At 49.7% G+C, this 16,961-nt stretch overlaps 1 protein-coding gene across 4 annotated transcripts in view; it reads left to right on the top strand.

Moving 5' to 3' along the window:
- Window positions 1-16,961, top strand: part of INPP5F (inositol polyphosphate-5-phosphatase F) — a 248,256-nt gene that overhangs the window by 101,596 nt on the left and 129,699 nt on the right. For 3 of the 4 annotated variants that reach the window (XR_012227544.1, XM_073564276.1, XM_073564275.1), the window contains 2 exons: window positions 8,730-8,897; window positions 9,668-9,724. Coding sequence is in view for 2 of the 4 variants with exons in the window: in XM_073564276.1 (XP_073420377.1) it covers window positions 8,730-8,897; window positions 9,668-9,724 (225 nt within the window). In the remaining 2 variants the exon portion in view is untranslated. Of the gene's footprint in view, window positions 1-8,729; window positions 8,898-9,667; window positions 9,725-16,961 lie in introns of those variants that run through there. The other variant, XM_073564277.1, reaches the window with a different exon arrangement.

Genomic DNA, 16,961 nt, shown 5'->3' with positions numbered 1-16,961 from the left:
GCTCCAATGGTCAGGACTCCTCCTCCTCCTGTATCTATAGAGTGTAAGCTCCTGTGGTCACGACGCCTCCTCCTATATCTATAGAGTGTAAGCTCCTGTGGTCAGGACTCCTCCTCCTCCTGTATCTATAGAGTGTAAGCTCCTGTGGTCAGAAATCCTCCTCCTCCTGTTGAGTGTAATCTCCTGTGGTCAGGACTCCTCCTCCTCCTGTATCTATAGAGTGTAAGCTCCTGTGGTCAGGACTCCTCCTCCAGTATCTATAGAGTGTAAGCTCCTGTGGTCAGGACTCCTCCTCCTCCTGTATCTATAGAGTGTAAGCTCCTATGGTCAGGACTCCTCCTCCTCCTGTATCTATAGAGTGTAAGCTCCTGTGGTCAGCACTCCTCCTCCTCCTGTATCTATAGAGTGTAAGCTCCTATGGTCAGGACTCCTCCTCCTCCTCCAGTATCTATAGAGTGTAAGCTCCTGTGGTCAGCACTCCTCCTCCTCCTGTATCTATAGAGTGTAAGCTCCTATGGTCAGGACTCCTCCTCCTCCTGTATCTATAGAGTGTAAGCTCCTGTGGTCAGGACTCCTCCTCCTCCTGTATCTATAGAGTGTAAGCTCCTGTGGTCAGGACTCCTCCTCCTCCTGTATCTATAGAGTGTAAGCTCCTGTGTTCAGGACTCCCCCTCCTCCTCCTATTGAGTGTAATCTCCTGTGGTCAGGACTCCTCCTCCTCCTGTATCTATAGAGTGTAAGCTCCTGTGGTCAGGACGCCTCCTCCTCCTGTATCTATAGAGTGTAAGCTCCTGTGGTCAGGACTCCCCCTCCTCCTCCTATTGAGTGTAATCTCCTGTGGTCAGGACTCCTCCTCCTCCTGTATCTATAGAGTGTAAGCTCCTGTGGTCAGGACGCCTCCTCCTCCTGTATCTATAGAGTGTAAGCTCCTGTGTTCAGGACTCCTCCTCCTGTATCTATAGAGTGTAAGCTCCTGTGTTCAGGACTCCTCCTCCTCCTGTATCTGTAGAGTGTAAGCTCCTGTGGTCAGGACGCCTCCTCCTCCTGTATCTATAGAGTGTAAGCTCCTGTGTTCAGGACTCCTCCTCCTGTATCTATAGAGTGTAATCTCCTGTGGTCAGGACTCCTCCTCCTCCTGTATCTATAGAGTGTAAGCTCCTGTGTTCAGGACTCCTCCTCCTCCTGTATCTATAGAGTGTAAGCTCCTGTGGTCAGGACTCCTCCTCCTCCTGTATCTATAGAGTGTAAGCTCCTGTGGTCAGGACTCCTCCTCCTCCTGTATCTATAGAGTGTAAGCTCCTGTGGTCAGGACTCCTCCTCCTCCTGTATCTATAGAGTGTAAGCTCCTGTGTTCAGGACTCCTCCTCCTCCTGTATCTATAGAGTGTAAGCTCCTGTGGTCAGGACTCGTCCTCCTGTATCTATAGAGTGTAAGCTCCTGTGGTCAGGACTCCTCCTCCTGTATCTATAGAGTGTAAGCTCCTGTGGTCAGGACTCCTCCTCCTCCTGTATCTATAGAGTGTAAGCTCCTGTGGTCAGCACTCCTCCTCCTCCTGTATCTATAGAGTGTAAGCTCCTATGGTCAGGACTCCTCCTCCTCCTGTATCTATAGAGTGTAAGCTCCTGTGGTCAGGACGACTCCTCCTGTATCTATAGAGTGTAAGCTCCTGTGGTCAGGACGACGACTCCTCCTGTATCTATAGTGTAAGCGCCTGTGGTCAGGACTCCTCCTCCTCCTGTACCTATAGAGTGTAATCTCCTGTGGTCAGGACTCCTCCTCCTCCTGTATCTATAGAGTGTAAGCTCCTGTGGTCAGCACTCCTCCTCCTGTATCAATAGAGTGTAACCTCCTGTGGTCAGCACTCCTCCTCCTGTATCTATAGAGTGTAAGCTCCTGTGGTCAGGACTCGTCCTCCTGTATCTATAGAGTGTAAGCTCCTGTGGTCAGGACTCCTCCTCCTGTATCTATAGAGTGTAAGCTCCTGTGGTCAGGACTCCTCCTCCTCCTCCTGTATCTATAGAGTGTAAGCTCCTGTGGTCAGCACTCCTCCTCCTCCTCCTGTATCTATAGAGTGTAAGCTCCTGTGGTCAGCACTCCTCCTCCTCCTGTATCTATAGAGTGTAAGCTCCAATGGTCAGGACTCCTCCTCCTCCTGTATCTATAGAGTGTAAGCTCCTGTGGTCACGACGCCTCCTCCTATATCTATAGAGTGTAAGCTCCTGTGGTCAGAAATCCTCCTCCTCCTGTTGAGTGTAATCTCCTGTGGTCAGGACTCCTCCTCCTCCTGTATCTATAGAGTGTAAGCTCCTGTGGTCAGGACTCCTCCTCCAGTATCTATAGAGTGTAAGCTCCTGTGGTCAGGACTCCTCCTCCTCCTGTATCTATAGAGTGTAAGCTCCTATGGTCAGGACTCCTCCTCCTCCTGTATCTATAGAGTGTAAGCTCCTGTGGTCAGCACTCCTCCTCCTCCTGTATCTATAGAGTGTAAGCTCCTATGGTCAGGACTCCTCCTCCTCCTCCAGTATCTATAGAGTGTAAGCTCCTGTGGTCAGCACTCCTCCTCCTCCTGTATCTATAGAGTGTAAGCTCCTATGGTCAGGACTCCTCCTCCTCCTGTATCTATAGAGTGTAAGCTCCTGTGGTCAGGACTCCTCCTCCTCCTGTATCTATAGAGTGTAAGCTCCTGTGGTCAGGACTCCTCCTCCTCCTGTATCTATAGAGTGTAAGCTCCTGTGTTCAGGACTCCCCCTCCTCCTCCTATTGAGTGTAATCTCCTGTGGTCAGGACTCCTCCTCCTCCTGTATCTATAGAGTGTAAGCTCCTGTGGTCAGGACGCCTCCTCCTCCTGTATCTATAGAGTGTAAGCTCCTGTGGTCAGGACTCCCCCTCCTCCTCCTATTGAGTGTAATCTCCTGTGGTCAGGACTCCTCCTCCTCCTGTATCTATAGAGTGTAAGCTCCTGTGGTCAGGACGCCTCCTCCTCCTGTATCTATAGAGTGTAAGCTCCTGTGTTCAGGACTCCTCCTCCTGTATCTATAGAGTGTAAGCTCCTGTGTTCAGGACTCCTCCTCCTCCTGTATCTGTAGAGTGTAAGCTCCTGTGGTCAGGACGCCTCCTCCTCCTGTATCTATAGAGTGTAAGCTCCTGTGTTCAGGACTCCTCCTCCTGTATCTATAGAGTGTAATCTCCTGTGGTCAGGACTCCTCCTCCTCCTGTATCTATAGAGTGTAAGCTCCTGTGTTCAGGACTCCTCCTCCTCCTGTATCTATAGAGTGTAAGCTCCTGTGGTCAGGACTCCTCCTCCTCCTGTATCTATAGAGTGTAAGCTCCTGTGGTCAGGACTCCTCCTCCTCCTGTATCTATAGAGTGTAAGCTCCTGTGGTCAGGACTCCTCCTCCTCCTGTATCTATAGAGTGTAAGCTCCTGTGTTCAGGACTCCTCCTCCTCCTGTATCTATAGAGTGTAAGCTCCTGTGGTCAGGACTCGTCCTCCTGTATCTATAGAGTGTAAGCTCCTGTGGTCAGGACTCCTCCTCCTGTATCTATAGAGTGTAAGCTCCTGTGGTCAGGACTCCTCCTCCTCCTGTATCTATAGAGTGTAAGCTCCTCCTCCTCTTTATCTGAAGAGTGTAAGCTCCTATGGTCAGGACTCCTCCTCCTGTATCTATAGAGTGTAAGCTCCTGTGGTCAGGACTCGTCCTCCTGTATCTATAGAGTGTAAGCTCCTGTGGTCAGGACTCCTCCTCCTGTATCTATAGAGTGTAAGCTCCTGTGGTCAGGACTCCTCCTCCTCCTGCTGTATCTATAGAGTGTAAGCTCCTGTGGTCAGCACTCCTCCTCCTCCTGTATCTATAGAGTGTAAGCTCCTGTGGTCAGCACTCCTCCTCCTCCTGTATCTATAGAGTGTAAGCTCCTGTGGTCAGGACTCCTCCTCCTGTATCTATAGAGTGTAAGCTCCTGTGGTCAGGACTCCTCCTCCTCCTGTATCTATAGAGTGTAAGCTCCTGTGGTCAGGACTCCTCCTCCTCCTGTATCTATAGAGTGTAAGCTCCTGTGGTCAGCACTCCTCCTCCTCCTGTATCTATAGAGTGTAAGCTCCTGTGGTCAGCACTCCTCCTCCTCCTGTATCTATAGAGTGTAAGCTCCTGTAGTCAGGACTCCTCCTCCTGTATCTATAGAGTGTAAGCTCCTGTGGTCAGCACTCCTCCTCCTCCTGTATCTATAGAGTGTAAGCTCCTGTGGTCAGGACTCCTCCTCCTGTATCTATAGAATGTAAGCTCCTGTGGTCAGGACTCCTCCTCCTCCTGTATCTATAGATTGTAAGCTCCTGTGGTCAGCACTCCTCCTCCTGTATCTATACAGTGTAAGCTCCTCCTCCTCCTGTATCTATAGAGTGTAAGCTCCTGTGGTCAGCACTCCTCCTCCTCCTGTATCTATAGAGTGTAAGCTCCTGTGGTCAGGACTCCTCCTCCTCCTCCTGTATCTATAGAGTGTAAGCTCCTGTGGTCAGGACTCCTCCTCCTGTATCTATAGAATGTAAGCTCCTGTGGTCAGGACTCCTCCTCCTCCTGTATCTATAGAGTGTAAGCTCCTGTGGTCAGCACTCCTCCTCCTGTATCTATACAGTGTAAGCTCCTCCTCCTCCTGTATCTATAGAGTGTAAGCTCCTATGGTCAGGACTCCTCCTCCTCCTGTATCTGTAGAGTGTAAGCTCCTGTGTTCAGGACTCCTCCTCCTCCTGTATCTATAGAGTGTAAGCTCCTGTGGTCAGGACGACTCCTCCTGTATCTATAGAGTGTAAGCTCCTCCTCCTCCTGTATCTATAGAGTGTAAGCTCCTATGGTCAGGACTCCTCCTCCTCCTGTATCTGTAGAGTGTAAGCTCCTGTGTTCAGGACTCCTCCTCCTCCTGTTTCTATAGAGTGTAAGCTCCTGTGGTCAGGACTCCTCCTCCTGTATCTATACAGTGTAAGCTCCTCCTCCTCCTGTATCCATAGAGTGTAAGCTCCTATGGTCAGGACTCCTCCTCCTCCTGTATCTGTAGAGTGTAAGCTCCTGTGTTCAGGACTCCTCCTCCTCCTGTTTCTATAGAGTGTAAGCTCCTGTGGTCAGGACTCCTCCTCCTGTATCTATAGAGTGTAAGCTCCTGTGGTCAGGACTCCTCCTCCCCCTGTATCTATAGAGTGTAAGCTCCTGTGGTCAGAAATCCTCCTCCTCCTGTATCTATAGAGTGTAAGCTCCAGTGGTCAGGACTCCTCCTCCTCCTCCTCCTCCTGTATCTATAGAGTGTAAGCTCCTATGGTCAGGACTCCTCCTCCTCCTGTATCTATAGAGTGTAAGCTCCTTTGGTCAGGACTCCTCCTCCTCCTGTATCTATAGAGTGTAAGCTCCTATGGTCAGGACTCTTCCTCCTCCTGTATCTATAGAGTGTAAGCTCCTATGGTCAGGACTCCTCCTCCTCCTGTATCTATAGAGTGTAAGCTTCTGTAGTCAGGACTCCTCCTCCTCCTGTATCTATAGAGTGTAAGCTCCTATGGTCAGGACTCCTCCTCCTCCTGTATCTATAGAGTGTAAGCTCCTGTGGTCAGGACTCTTCCTCCTCCTGTATCTATAGAGTGTAAGCTCCTATGGTCAGGACTCCTCCTCCTCCTGTATCTATAGAGTGTAAGCTCCTATGGTCAGGACTCTTCCTCCTCCTGTATCTATAGAGTGTAAGCTCCTATGGTCAGGACTCCTCCTCCTCCTGTATCTATAGAGTGTAAGCTCCTATGGTCAGGACTCTTCCTCCTCCTGTATCTATAGAGTGTAAGCTCCTATGGTCAGGACTCCTCCTCCTCCTGTATCTATAGAGTGTAAGCTTCTGTAGTCAGGACTCCTCCTCCTCCTGTATCTATAGAGTGTAAGCTCCTATGGTCAGGACTCCTCCTCCTCCTGTATCTATAGAGTGTAAGCTCCTGTGGTCAGGACTCTTCCTCCTCCTGTATCTATAGAGTGTAAGCTCCTATGGTCAGGATTCCTCCTCCTCCTGTATCTATAGAGTGTAAGCTCCTATGGTCAGGACTCTTCCTCCTCCTGTATCTATAGAGTGTAAGCTCCTATGGTCAGGACTCCTCCTCCTCCTGTATCTATAGAGTGTAAGCTCCTATGGTCAGGACTCTTCCTCCTCCTGTATCTATAGAGTGTAAGCTTCTGTAGTCAGGACTCCTCCTCCTCCTGTATCTATAGAGTGTGAGCTCCTATGGTCAGGACTCCTCCTCCTCCTGTATCTATAGAGTGTAAGCTCCTATGGTCAGGACTCCTCCTCCTCCTGTATCTATAGAGTGTAAGCTCCTATGGTCAGGACTCCTCCTCCTCCTGTATCTATAGAGTGTAAGCTCCTGTGGTCAGGACTCCTCCTCCTCCTGTATCTATAGAGTGTAAGCTCCTGTGGTCAGGACTCCTCCTCCTGTATCTATAGAGTGTAAGCTCCTGTGGTCAGGACTCGTCTTCCTCCTTTATCTATAGAGTGTAAGCTCCTGTGGTCAGGACTCGTCCTCCTCCTATATCTATAGAGTGTAAGCGCCTGTGGTCAGGACTCCTCCTCCTCCTGTATCTATAGAGTGTAAGCTCCTGTGGTCAGGACTCCTCCTCCTCCTGTATCTGTAGAGTGTAAGCTCCTGTGGTCAGGACTCGTCCTCCTCCTGTATCTATAGAGTGTAAGCTCCTGTGGTCAGGACTCCTCCTCCTCCTGTATCTATAGAGTGTAAGCTCCTGTGGTCAGGACTCCTCCTCCTCCTGTATCTATAGAGTGTAAGCTCCTGTGGTCAGGATTCCTCCTCCTCCTGTATCTATAGAGTGTAAACTCCTGTGGTCAGGACTCCTCCTCCTCCTGTATCTATAGAGTGTAAGCTCCTTTGGTCAGGACTCCTCCTGTATCTATAGAGTGTAAGCTCCTGTGGTCAGGACGACTCCTCCTCCTGTATCTATAGAGTGTAAGCTCCTGTGGTCAGGACTCCTCCTGCTCCTGTATCTATAGAGTGTAAGCTCCTGTGGTCAGGACTCCTCCTCTTCCCGTATCTATAGAGTGTAAGCTCCTGTGGTCAGGACTCCTCCTCCTCCTGTATCTATAGAGTGTAAGCTCCTATGGTCAGGACTCCTCCTCCTATATCTATAGAGTGTAAGCTCCTGTGGTCAGGACTCGTCTTCCTCCTTTATCTATAGAGTGTAAGCTCCTGTGGTCAGGACTCCTCCTCCTCCTATATCTATAGAGTGTAAGCTCCTGTGGTCAGGACTCGTCTTCCTCCTTTATCTATAGAGTGTAAGCTCCTGTGGTCAGGACTCCTCCTCCTGTATCTATAGAGTGTAAGCGCCTGTGGTCAGGACTCCTCCTCCTCCTGTATCTATAGAGTGTAAGCTCCTGTGGTCAGGACTCCTCCTCCTGTATCTATAGAGTGTAAGCGCCTGTGGTCAGGACTCCTCCTCCTCCTGTATCTATAGAGTGTAAGCTCCTGTGGTCAGGACTCCTACTCCTCCTATATCTGTAGAGTGTAAGCTCCTGTGGTCAGGACTCGTCCTCCTCCTGTATCTATAGAGTGTAAGCTCCTGTGTTCAGGACTCCTCCTCCTCCTGTATCTATAGAGTGTAAGCTCCTGTGGTCAGGACTCCTCCTCCTCCTGTATCTATAGAGTGTAAGCTCCTGTGGTCAGGATTCCTCCAGTATCTATAGAGTGTAAACTCCTGTGGTCAGGACTCCTCCTCCTCATGTATCTATAGACTGTAAGCTCCTGTGGTCAGGACTCCTCCTCCTCCTGTATCTATAGAGTGTAAGCTCCTTTGGTCAGGACTCCTCCTGTATCTATAGAGTGTAAGCTCCTGTGGTCAGGACGACTCCTCCTCCTGTATCTATAGAGTGTAAGCTCCTGTGGTCAGGACTCCTCCTCCTCCTGTATCTCTAGAGTGTAAGCTCCTTTGGTCAGGACTCCTCCTCCTCCTGTATCTATAGAGTGTAAGCTCCTGTGGTCAGGACTCCTCCTGCTCCTGTATCTATAGAGTGTAAGCTCCTGTGGTCAGGACTCCTCCTCTTCCCGTATCTATAGAGTGTAAGCTCCTGTGGTCAGGACTCCTCCTCCTCCTGTATCTATAGAGTGTAAGCTCTTTTGGTCAGGACTCCTCCTGTATCTATAGAGTGTAAGCTCCTGTGGTCAGGACTCCTCCTCCTCCTGTATCTATAGAGTGTAAGCTCCTTTGGTCAGGACTCCTCCTGTATCTATAGAGTGTAAGCTCCTGTGGTCAGGACTCCTCCTCCTCCTGTATCTATAGAGTGTAAGCTCCTGTGGTCAGGACTCCTCCTCTTCCCGTATCTATAGAGTGTAAGCTCCTGTGGTCAGGACTCCTCCTCCTCCTGTATCTATAGAGTGTAAGCTCCTGTGGTCAGGACTCCTCCTCCTCCTGTATCTATAGAGTGTAAGCTCCTGTGGTCAGGACTCCTCCTCTTCCCGTATCTATAGAGTGTAAGCTCCTGTGGTCAGGACTCCTCCTCCTGTATCTATAGAGTGTAAGCTCCTGTGGTCAGGACTCCTCCTCCTCCTGTATCTATAGAGTGTAAGCTCCTGTGGTCAGGACTCCTCCTCCTCCTGTATCTATAGAGTGTAAGCTCCTTTGGTCAGGACTCCTCCTCCTCCTGTATCTATAGAGTGTAAGCTCCTGTGGGATTTTATGTTTTAATTTCCTTCTCGTGATTCTTTTTTGTTAGGGTAAGGACGATAAGGAAAAGGAGAGACTTGAGCGTCGCTTACTTGAAGAATTATTTAAGATGTTCATGGACTCTGACTCCTTTTACTACAGCTGGACATATAACCTGACCAACTCTGTGCAGCGGCAGAACACCACTGAGGTTCTGGATCTGCCGCTCTGGAAGAGGGTGAGTGGTTGCTTTGTTCAGAGCGGGCTTCGTTTTGTTTTAGGGGATTTATGGGGACACCAAGATCAGGTACCATACTATGGTGGTGCGCTATCGATACACAAAAATCAAGGAGACTCCGTCCTGAGAAGAGTGATGAAGATGCTGAGGTCAGTTGGGTCTCTGTCCTGGGGAGGAGAGTGGTGGGCACGGTGAGGTCAGGGGCGTTCCATCTTGTGGTGGAGTGTTGGAGAGAAACTGAGATCAGGGGCCTTTTTACCATGGTGGTGTTTTGGAAATGCCGTGATCTCACGGGCTTTGTACCATGTTGAAGTGTTGTGGGAACACTGAAATCACTAGGTCTTGGTAACATTGTGGAGTATTGTGGGAATATTCAGATCTGGGAGACTTTGTACCATGGTGGAGTGTTGTGGGGACGCTGAGATCAGGGGGCTGTGTAACATGGTGGAGTATTGTAGGAACGCTGACATCAAGCTGATTTCTACCATGATGTAATTTTGTGAGAACACTGACAGTAAGGCGGTGAAGTGTTGCAGAAAATGGGGGGGCTCTGTACGATGGTGGCCTTTTATTGGGACTCTCAGGTCATTGTTCCATGGTGGAGTGTGTGGGAACGTTGAGATCAGGGGGTTTTGTACCATGGTGGAGTGTTGTGGAGATGCTGTGGTTAGGGGGGCTTTGTACCATGGTGGAGTGCTGTGGGAACTCTGAGATCAGGAAATCCGTACTTGACCCTGATTTTCTCATTTATTTGATGTGTTACTTTTCAGGTGGATGAGCGCTTCTTCTGGAACAGGCAGATGCTGCAGGATCTCATTGAGCTCGAGGTTAGAGACTAAAAAGGCAGTCGCCCTACTGTCTGTTTATATGGGGTGTGAGTGATTTAATGGTTAATGTCATCATAAAGTTGGGGTGTATAGAAGTACACACTCGGTGACCCAAGAAATTATTTGTGATTTCATGACAATGATTTAATGTGGTTATTCCAAATTTTCACTGGAGAAGTCCATCCATCTTTAGAAGGTCCTGACTCCAGTGAGGGGGGTGACTACTGCTCCATGTATACTGATATATTTCTGCCGCTAACAGGCGATTGATCATATAACTAGATGCACTCACACGGGAAGATAAGAAGAATACAGATCTAACTAATCATGAATATATTGTCCTCATACATCTCGCACATCATACAGCAGCGTGTCCTGTGTACACGGGGGATATACACTGTATGGAGATGAGGGGTCATTAATACGATGGTCCTGTCCTCATACATCATACAGCACCGTGTCCTGTATACACTGGGGATATACACTGTATGGGGATGAGGGGTCATTAATACGATGGTCCTGTCCTCATACATCATACAGCAGCGTGTCCTGTATACACTGGGGATATACACTGTATGGGGATGAGGGGTCATTAATACGATGGTCCTGTCCTCATACATCATACAGCAGCGTGTCCTGTATACACGGGAGATATACACTGTAACGGGGTCTACCAAGCTGGGGTAACTTTCAGTACCACCCCGTGTTTTCGGAGGTCCGCTCTGCGTTGTCTGGAGTCTGAATGAATGACGCTGGCTGGAATTCCTTTGTTACATAGGCGCATATAAAAGATCACTGCTTCTCCACGTATTTCCAGTCTGACAACACTTTACTCACAGGACACAGAGTATATCACACAGATACAGAGGTCCGGCCAATAGAAAAGCGGCAGGCCAGACATACATTACAAAAGCCGCAGGTGGCCGGAGCCTGCTGATGTTTACTGTGGGAATTACAAAGGTGGGGGGAGGGTGGACAAAAGGAGAATATCGTGTCCCCTCTGCCCAGGGGCGAAGCCTGTGAACTGATGCATTAGGGACATGCATCTCACATGGAACCTATTATACATACATATAACTGCACCACATATTCTGGGTGCTGAGTGGTTCTTTAACAAGTAACACGGCTCCCCTTTTCATCGACGCGATCGACATACACAGTCTGATCCTCAACGGATTGGTTTGGGGATGACCGAAGTTTATGGGGTTGATACAAGTTCCGTTTGTCGACTTAGTCCATCGGCGTTACCGTTTAGTTTGCTGGGTCTGTGGTGGATGGTGAAGTCCAGAGGTTGTAGGGCTAAACTCCACCGCAGCGATCTGGCGTTGTCTCCGGAGACCCGATTAAGCCTCACTAGGGGATTATGGTCCGTTAGGAGGGAAAACTGTCGTCCTTACAAATATGGTTGCAACTTCTTGAGTGCCCATACTACTGCCGCCAGGCACTCCTTCTCAATGGTCGCATAGCTTACTTCACGGGGCAGTAGTTTCCGACTCAGGTAAGCTACTGGGTGTTCTTGGCCGCCCGGCCTGACTTGGCTCAGTACTGCCTCCAATCCAAACATAGAAGCTTCTGTGTGAACAAGGAAACGTTTAGTTGGATCGGGTGCGGCCAATACAGGGGTATTGGTGAGGGCGTCCTTTAGTTGGCGGAAGGCTTCCTCACACTCTGAGGTCCAGGCTACCTGGCGGGGTTGGTTCTTACGGGTCAGATCAGTGAGGGGCTTGGCTACGCTGCTGTAATTGGGAGCGAATTTCCTGTAATACCCCGCTGTCCCTAGAAACGGCCTGGTGGATCCTGTCCAATACTGTCTCTAGGTGATTTAGATGCTCTTCCCATGTCGCAGTGTAGATGGCGATGTCGTCCAGGTAGGCACAAGCATAGTCCTGGAGACCATCCAGAAGCCGGTCAGCCAGCCTTTGGAAGTCGCCGGGGCATTCTTCATCCCGAATGGCATAACTCGAAACTGGAATAAGCCGAACGGGGTGACAAATGCCGACTTGGGAATAGCGTCAGGACTAAGGGGAATCTGCCAGTAGCCTTTGCATAGATCGATGGTGGTCAAATAATTTGCCCCCGCCAGCCGGTCTAACAACTCATCCACACGCGGCATGGGTATGCATCCGTCACTGTTTTCTCATTGAGCCTACGATAGTCTATACAAAACCGTGTAGTCCCATCCTTCTTGGGCACTAACACTACGGGGGATGCCCAGGGGACTATCTGACTCTTCAATGACCCCTAAACTCAACATCTCTTGTATCTCTTGTCGCATCCCCTCTCATACAGACTCAGGGACGCGGAAGGGGTTTTGTCGCAGGGGGGTCTGATCCTGGGTCTCAACCTTGTGTTGTGCCAGGCGAGTGTACCCCGCTCTCCCCGAAAACATCCTCTGTCGCAGCCTCAACAACTCCTCAGCCTGCTGTCTCTCCCGGGGGCCTAGGTCTTCACCCAAGTGTACCTGGTCCCATGTTTTAGACTGAGTCCTTTCCCCTAAGACTTCCGGCAAGGGAAGTCCGGCTAAATCCTCTGCTTCAGGTGCACAGATGGCCACTACCTCTTCAGGGCGCTCCCGGTAGGGCTTCAGCATATTCACGTGGAACATGCGGATAACCCTGGGGTCGTCACAGTCGGCAACATTATAGGTTGTGTCGGCTATTTTCCCCACTACCTGGTAGAGCCCACTAAGCAGAATAAGTTTCAAGCTGCATGGCAGGGGCCCTAACACCAGGACCTTCTGTCCTATTTCCAAAGTGCACTCTATGGCCCTCCGATCGTACCATATGCGCTGGCGCCGCTGGGTCGCCTGCATGTTCTCACGTACAGCCTGAGTCAGCTCCTGTAGGCGGTCCCGGAATTCCAGCACATAGGGTACAATAGGTACTCTGTCATGATCCCAGTGCAGGTTTTTGAGCTGCACACTGGGGGTTAATGTCTGGAGCTCTGTGCAGGTTTTGACCTGCACACTTGGGGTTAATGATTGTGGCCTCTTTCTGGGAGAGCTTCTTAAACCCCTGGGAAGCTTCAATCCCTGCCAGTTATACTTTTGGCTTTGGCCTAGTGTGCTGACCTCTGTGTGCCTGTGTGTTGCTATAGCTTGTTTATATGGTTCTGACCCGGTTCTGTTTCCCGTTGTGAGTTTGCCTGTTGATTTTGTACTGCGTTATTATCTGTGAATGACTCATTGCCTGTGACCTGACTACTCTCTGCTCGCCCCTTTGGTACTTTGCAGCTATATCTGTGTGTGACCCATTGGCTACGTCCTGACTATTCTCCCTGTCTATGCCCCTTGGTAACTTTGTCTCGCAGTTACCCTGCTAGGAGTTCTCTTGCAGCTCTTAGCGCTCTGGAGTTTAGGCCACGCCTCTAGCAGTCACGTGCTTCAGGTCCTGCGGCTCTGAAGTACGCATCTACTCGGTTGCTGCCTTCTCCACAGGTATCTTTGAGCACTGTTTCACTTTACTCAGGACACGCGCACTGGCTCAGTGAGCAAGTTCAGTGCGGTGTTCCTGACATTATAACTGGCCTACAATTTTTTTCACTCCTCACTTCTGCAGCATGGACCCAATGTATGCTTTATCTGAGCTGGTGAAATGCTTGACTCAGTCACTGCAGAAGCTTAGTTTGGAACACCAAGCTCTGGCCCAGTCCCATCGGCGGATGGAGGACTCGGTTCAGGGGGTACTTTCCGCAGGCTTCCAGCAGGTGGGGAATAGAGATGTCATTTTAGTCCCACCTGAATCCCCGGTTAAATTGCCAGATATATTTTCTGGTAACAAGGATGATTTCAGGGCATTTAAGGAGGGCTGTAAGCTTTTTTTTTCTTTGTGACTCCGCTCCTCTGGGGATGAGAAACAGAGGGTGGGGGTGGTGATCTCCCTTAGGGGGTCCCCACAAGCCTGGGCATTTTCGCTTTCCTCTTTTGCCCCTGAGAGAATGTCTGTGGATGCGTTTTTTGAAGCCTTAGGGCTTATTTATGATGAGCCTGATAGAGTGCGGTTGGCTGAGGACAAGGTGATGAGTGTCTGTCAGGGGGAGCACTCGGCCGAATGGTTCTGTACTGAATTCAGACGTTGGGCAGGGGAGATTTCCTGGAGTGATGCCGCCCTTTCGGGGGCTTTTCCACAGAGGCCTGTGTGAACGTCTGAAGGATGCTTTGGCACTTCATCCTCAGCCTGACTCCCTGGAGGATGCCATGGTCCAAGCGGTTCGCATGGATCGCAGGCTGCGGGCTAGAGGCATTATGCAACGGGAAACGCCCTTATTCTTCAGTGGAGATGAGACCCCGTACTCTTCCTATGGCTATGGAGGTGAGCGCTGTCACCTGTGAGGGTAAGGAAAGAAGACGCCGCCGTGAAAAGCAGTTGTGCTTCTATTGTGGGAAATCTGGACATTGGAAGAAGGACTGCCCCTCCTGTCCGTCATCCTCCAAGATGGTGGGAAACGACTAGGTCTGGGTAGTAGTCGAGAAGGCTACACAGACCTTCAGGTACAATTTTCCTCATGTGCAAAAATGGTGCTGCAGGTGGAACTGGAACTTGGTTATGGTCCTGTTCAGACTACTGCTTTTATTGACTGCGGTTCTGCTGTGAACCTGATTGCTACCAAGGTTATGACAATAAGATCGGGACAGTCAGGCTTCACGATCCTGTTAAACTTGTGGCAATTGACTCATCTCCTTTAACCCAAGACGGTATCTGTTGCAGGTCTGAACTTTTTTCTCTAACAGTGGGTTCCACTCATGTGGAGAAACTAAGTTGTCTGGTGCTAGATAACTTGCCTGCAGGACTGGTACTGGGGATGCCTTGGCTTCAACGCCATAATCCTACCATTGATTGGGTTACAGGGGAAATCACTCAATGGGGATGCAATAATAAATGTGGTAACGGGGGACATCTTGTTAACGCTGTTAAATCCGTGTCTGTGTCGTCTGTCAATCTGGAAGGTATTCCGGAGTACCTGAAGGATTTCGAAGACGTATTTTCCGAAAGTGAGGCTGAGGCGCTGCCACCACATAGACCCTATGATTGTGCCATTGATTTAGTACCCGGAGCCAAGTTACCTAAGGCTCGATTGTTCAATTTGTCTGGGCCTGAGCGCCAAGCCATGAAGGAGTACATAGCTGAGAGCCTCCGCAAAGGGCATATCAGGCCTTCTGTGTCACCTGTGGCAGCAGGGTTCTTCTTTGTGAAGAAAAAAGATGGTGGTTTGCGGCCGTGCCTCGACTTTCGGGAACTGAGCAAGATAACGGTTAGGAACTCTTCCCCTCTTCCCCTCATCCCAGACTTATGTGACCAGTTAGCTGGGGCCCAATGGTTCTCCAAGTTAGATCTGCGGGGGACCTACAATCTGATAAGGGTTCTGGAAGGGGACGAGTGGAAAACGGCATTCCTCACATCAGAAGGACTCTTTGAGAACCTGGTAATGCCATTTGGGTTAACTAATGCCACCGCTATTTTCCAAAATTTCATCAATGTTGTGTTTTCTGATCTGATAGGCCGTTTTGTTATTATTTATTTGGATGATATTTTGGTGTATTCCCCGGACAGTCAGTCTCACTTGCAACATCTAAAGACAATTCTCCAGAGACTCAGGGAGAACCAATTGTTCGCTAAATTGGAAAAATGTTCATTTTTTGTACAGGAGCTGTCTTTTTTTGGGGTTGATTGTGTCCTGTGAGGGGTTTCGTATGGATCCTAAGAAGGTGCTGGCGATCGCTGACTGGGTTCAGCCTCGAGATCTCAAGGGGCTCCAGCGCTTCTTAGGATTTGCGATCTATTACCGGAGATTCATTAAAAGTTTCTCACAAGTGGTTAAACCACTCACGGATCTTACCCAGAAGGGAGCTGATGTGAAAAATTGGTCTGTACTCACTAAGGAATCCTTCTCAGCGATTAAGAAATGTTTCATGTCTGTCCCGGTGTTGGTACAACCTGACCCGTCCAAACCATTCATTGTGGAGGTGGATGCTTCTGAAGTGGGGGTGGAGGCTTTGCTGTACCAGGGTCCGGCCACCCTTACCAATCTCAAAACCTGTGCCTTCTCCAAGAAGTTCTCTTCAGCTGAGAAAAACTATGATGTAGGCAATAGAGAACTTCTTGCGGTCAAGCTGGCGTTAGAGGAATGGAGGCACTTTTTGGAAGGGGCGGCTCACTCTATCACGGTTGTCACGGATCACAAAAATTTGGCATTCCTTGAATCTGCTAAGAGGCTTACTCCTAGACAGGCCCGTTGGTCACTTTTTTTTTTTTTCACGATTTCAGTTCTCAATTACTTTTCGACCGGGGTCCAAAAATGTCAAAGCGGATGCCCTGTCCAGAAGTTTTGATCCAGTGTCTCCCCCTGAGCCGCCGTCCTCCATTCTTCCCCGAGGGGTGGTTGTGGTGGGGGTCTCAACTGAGTTGGAACAAGAAATCCTAGGGGCTCAGGCCCTAGCTCCGGCAACCAGGCCAGGCGATAAACTGTTTGTTCCAGATTCATTGCGGCCTAGACTTCTGCAGGAGTTTCATGATTCTAGGCTGAGTGCTCATCCAGGTATCACGGCCACTAGAGAGGCAGTAGCCAGGGGTTTTTGGTGGCCTTCTTTAAGGTCCGATGTCAAGGAATTTGTTTCTGCTTGTGACATATGTGCCCGTTCCAAAAGCTCGCATAACCGACCGGCTGAGGAACTCATACCTTTAATGGTTCCTGACAGGCCATGGACTCATCTTTCCATGGATTTTATTACCGGCCTTCCAGGGTCAATACCGTGATCTGGGTGGTGGTGGATAGGTTTTCTAAACAGGCCCATTTCATTCCCTTGGCAGCATTACCTTCAGCAGAAACATTGTCAAGGTTGTTTGTGCAGCATGTGGTCCGATTGCATGGGGTACCCCTGAATGTTGTGTCTGACAGAGGTGTGCAGTTTGTGGCCAAATTTTGGAGGGCGTTCTGTATGAAATTGGGCATCTCACTCTCTTTCTCGTCGGCATATCACCCGGAGAGCAATGGTCAGACAGAACGCACCAATCAATCCCTGGAACAAATTCTCAGGTGTCTGACCTCCGCCAGACAGGAGGATTGGTGTGATGCGTTACCGTTGGCTGAATTTGCTTTTAACAACCGGGTGAGTTAGTCCACCAACATGTCCCCATTCCTGATTAACTATGGCTTTAATCCGCATTTTGGGGAGTTTTCTCGGGTGGATTCCGGTTGTCCAGGAGCAGAGGGGTCCGTTCAACGGTTAAAAAACCTCTGG

The sequence above is a fragment of the Dendrobates tinctorius genome, unplaced genomic scaffold (assembly GCF_039654945.1).
Source record: "Dendrobates tinctorius isolate UK_male_01 unplaced genomic scaffold, ASM3965494v1 ptg000443l, whole genome shotgun sequence".
Lineage (NCBI taxonomy): Eukaryota > Metazoa > Chordata > Amphibia > Anura > Dendrobatidae > Dendrobates > Dendrobates tinctorius.
The sequence above is the reverse complement of the archived record's forward strand: the minus strand, read 5'-3'. Positions and strand labels throughout refer to the sequence as shown.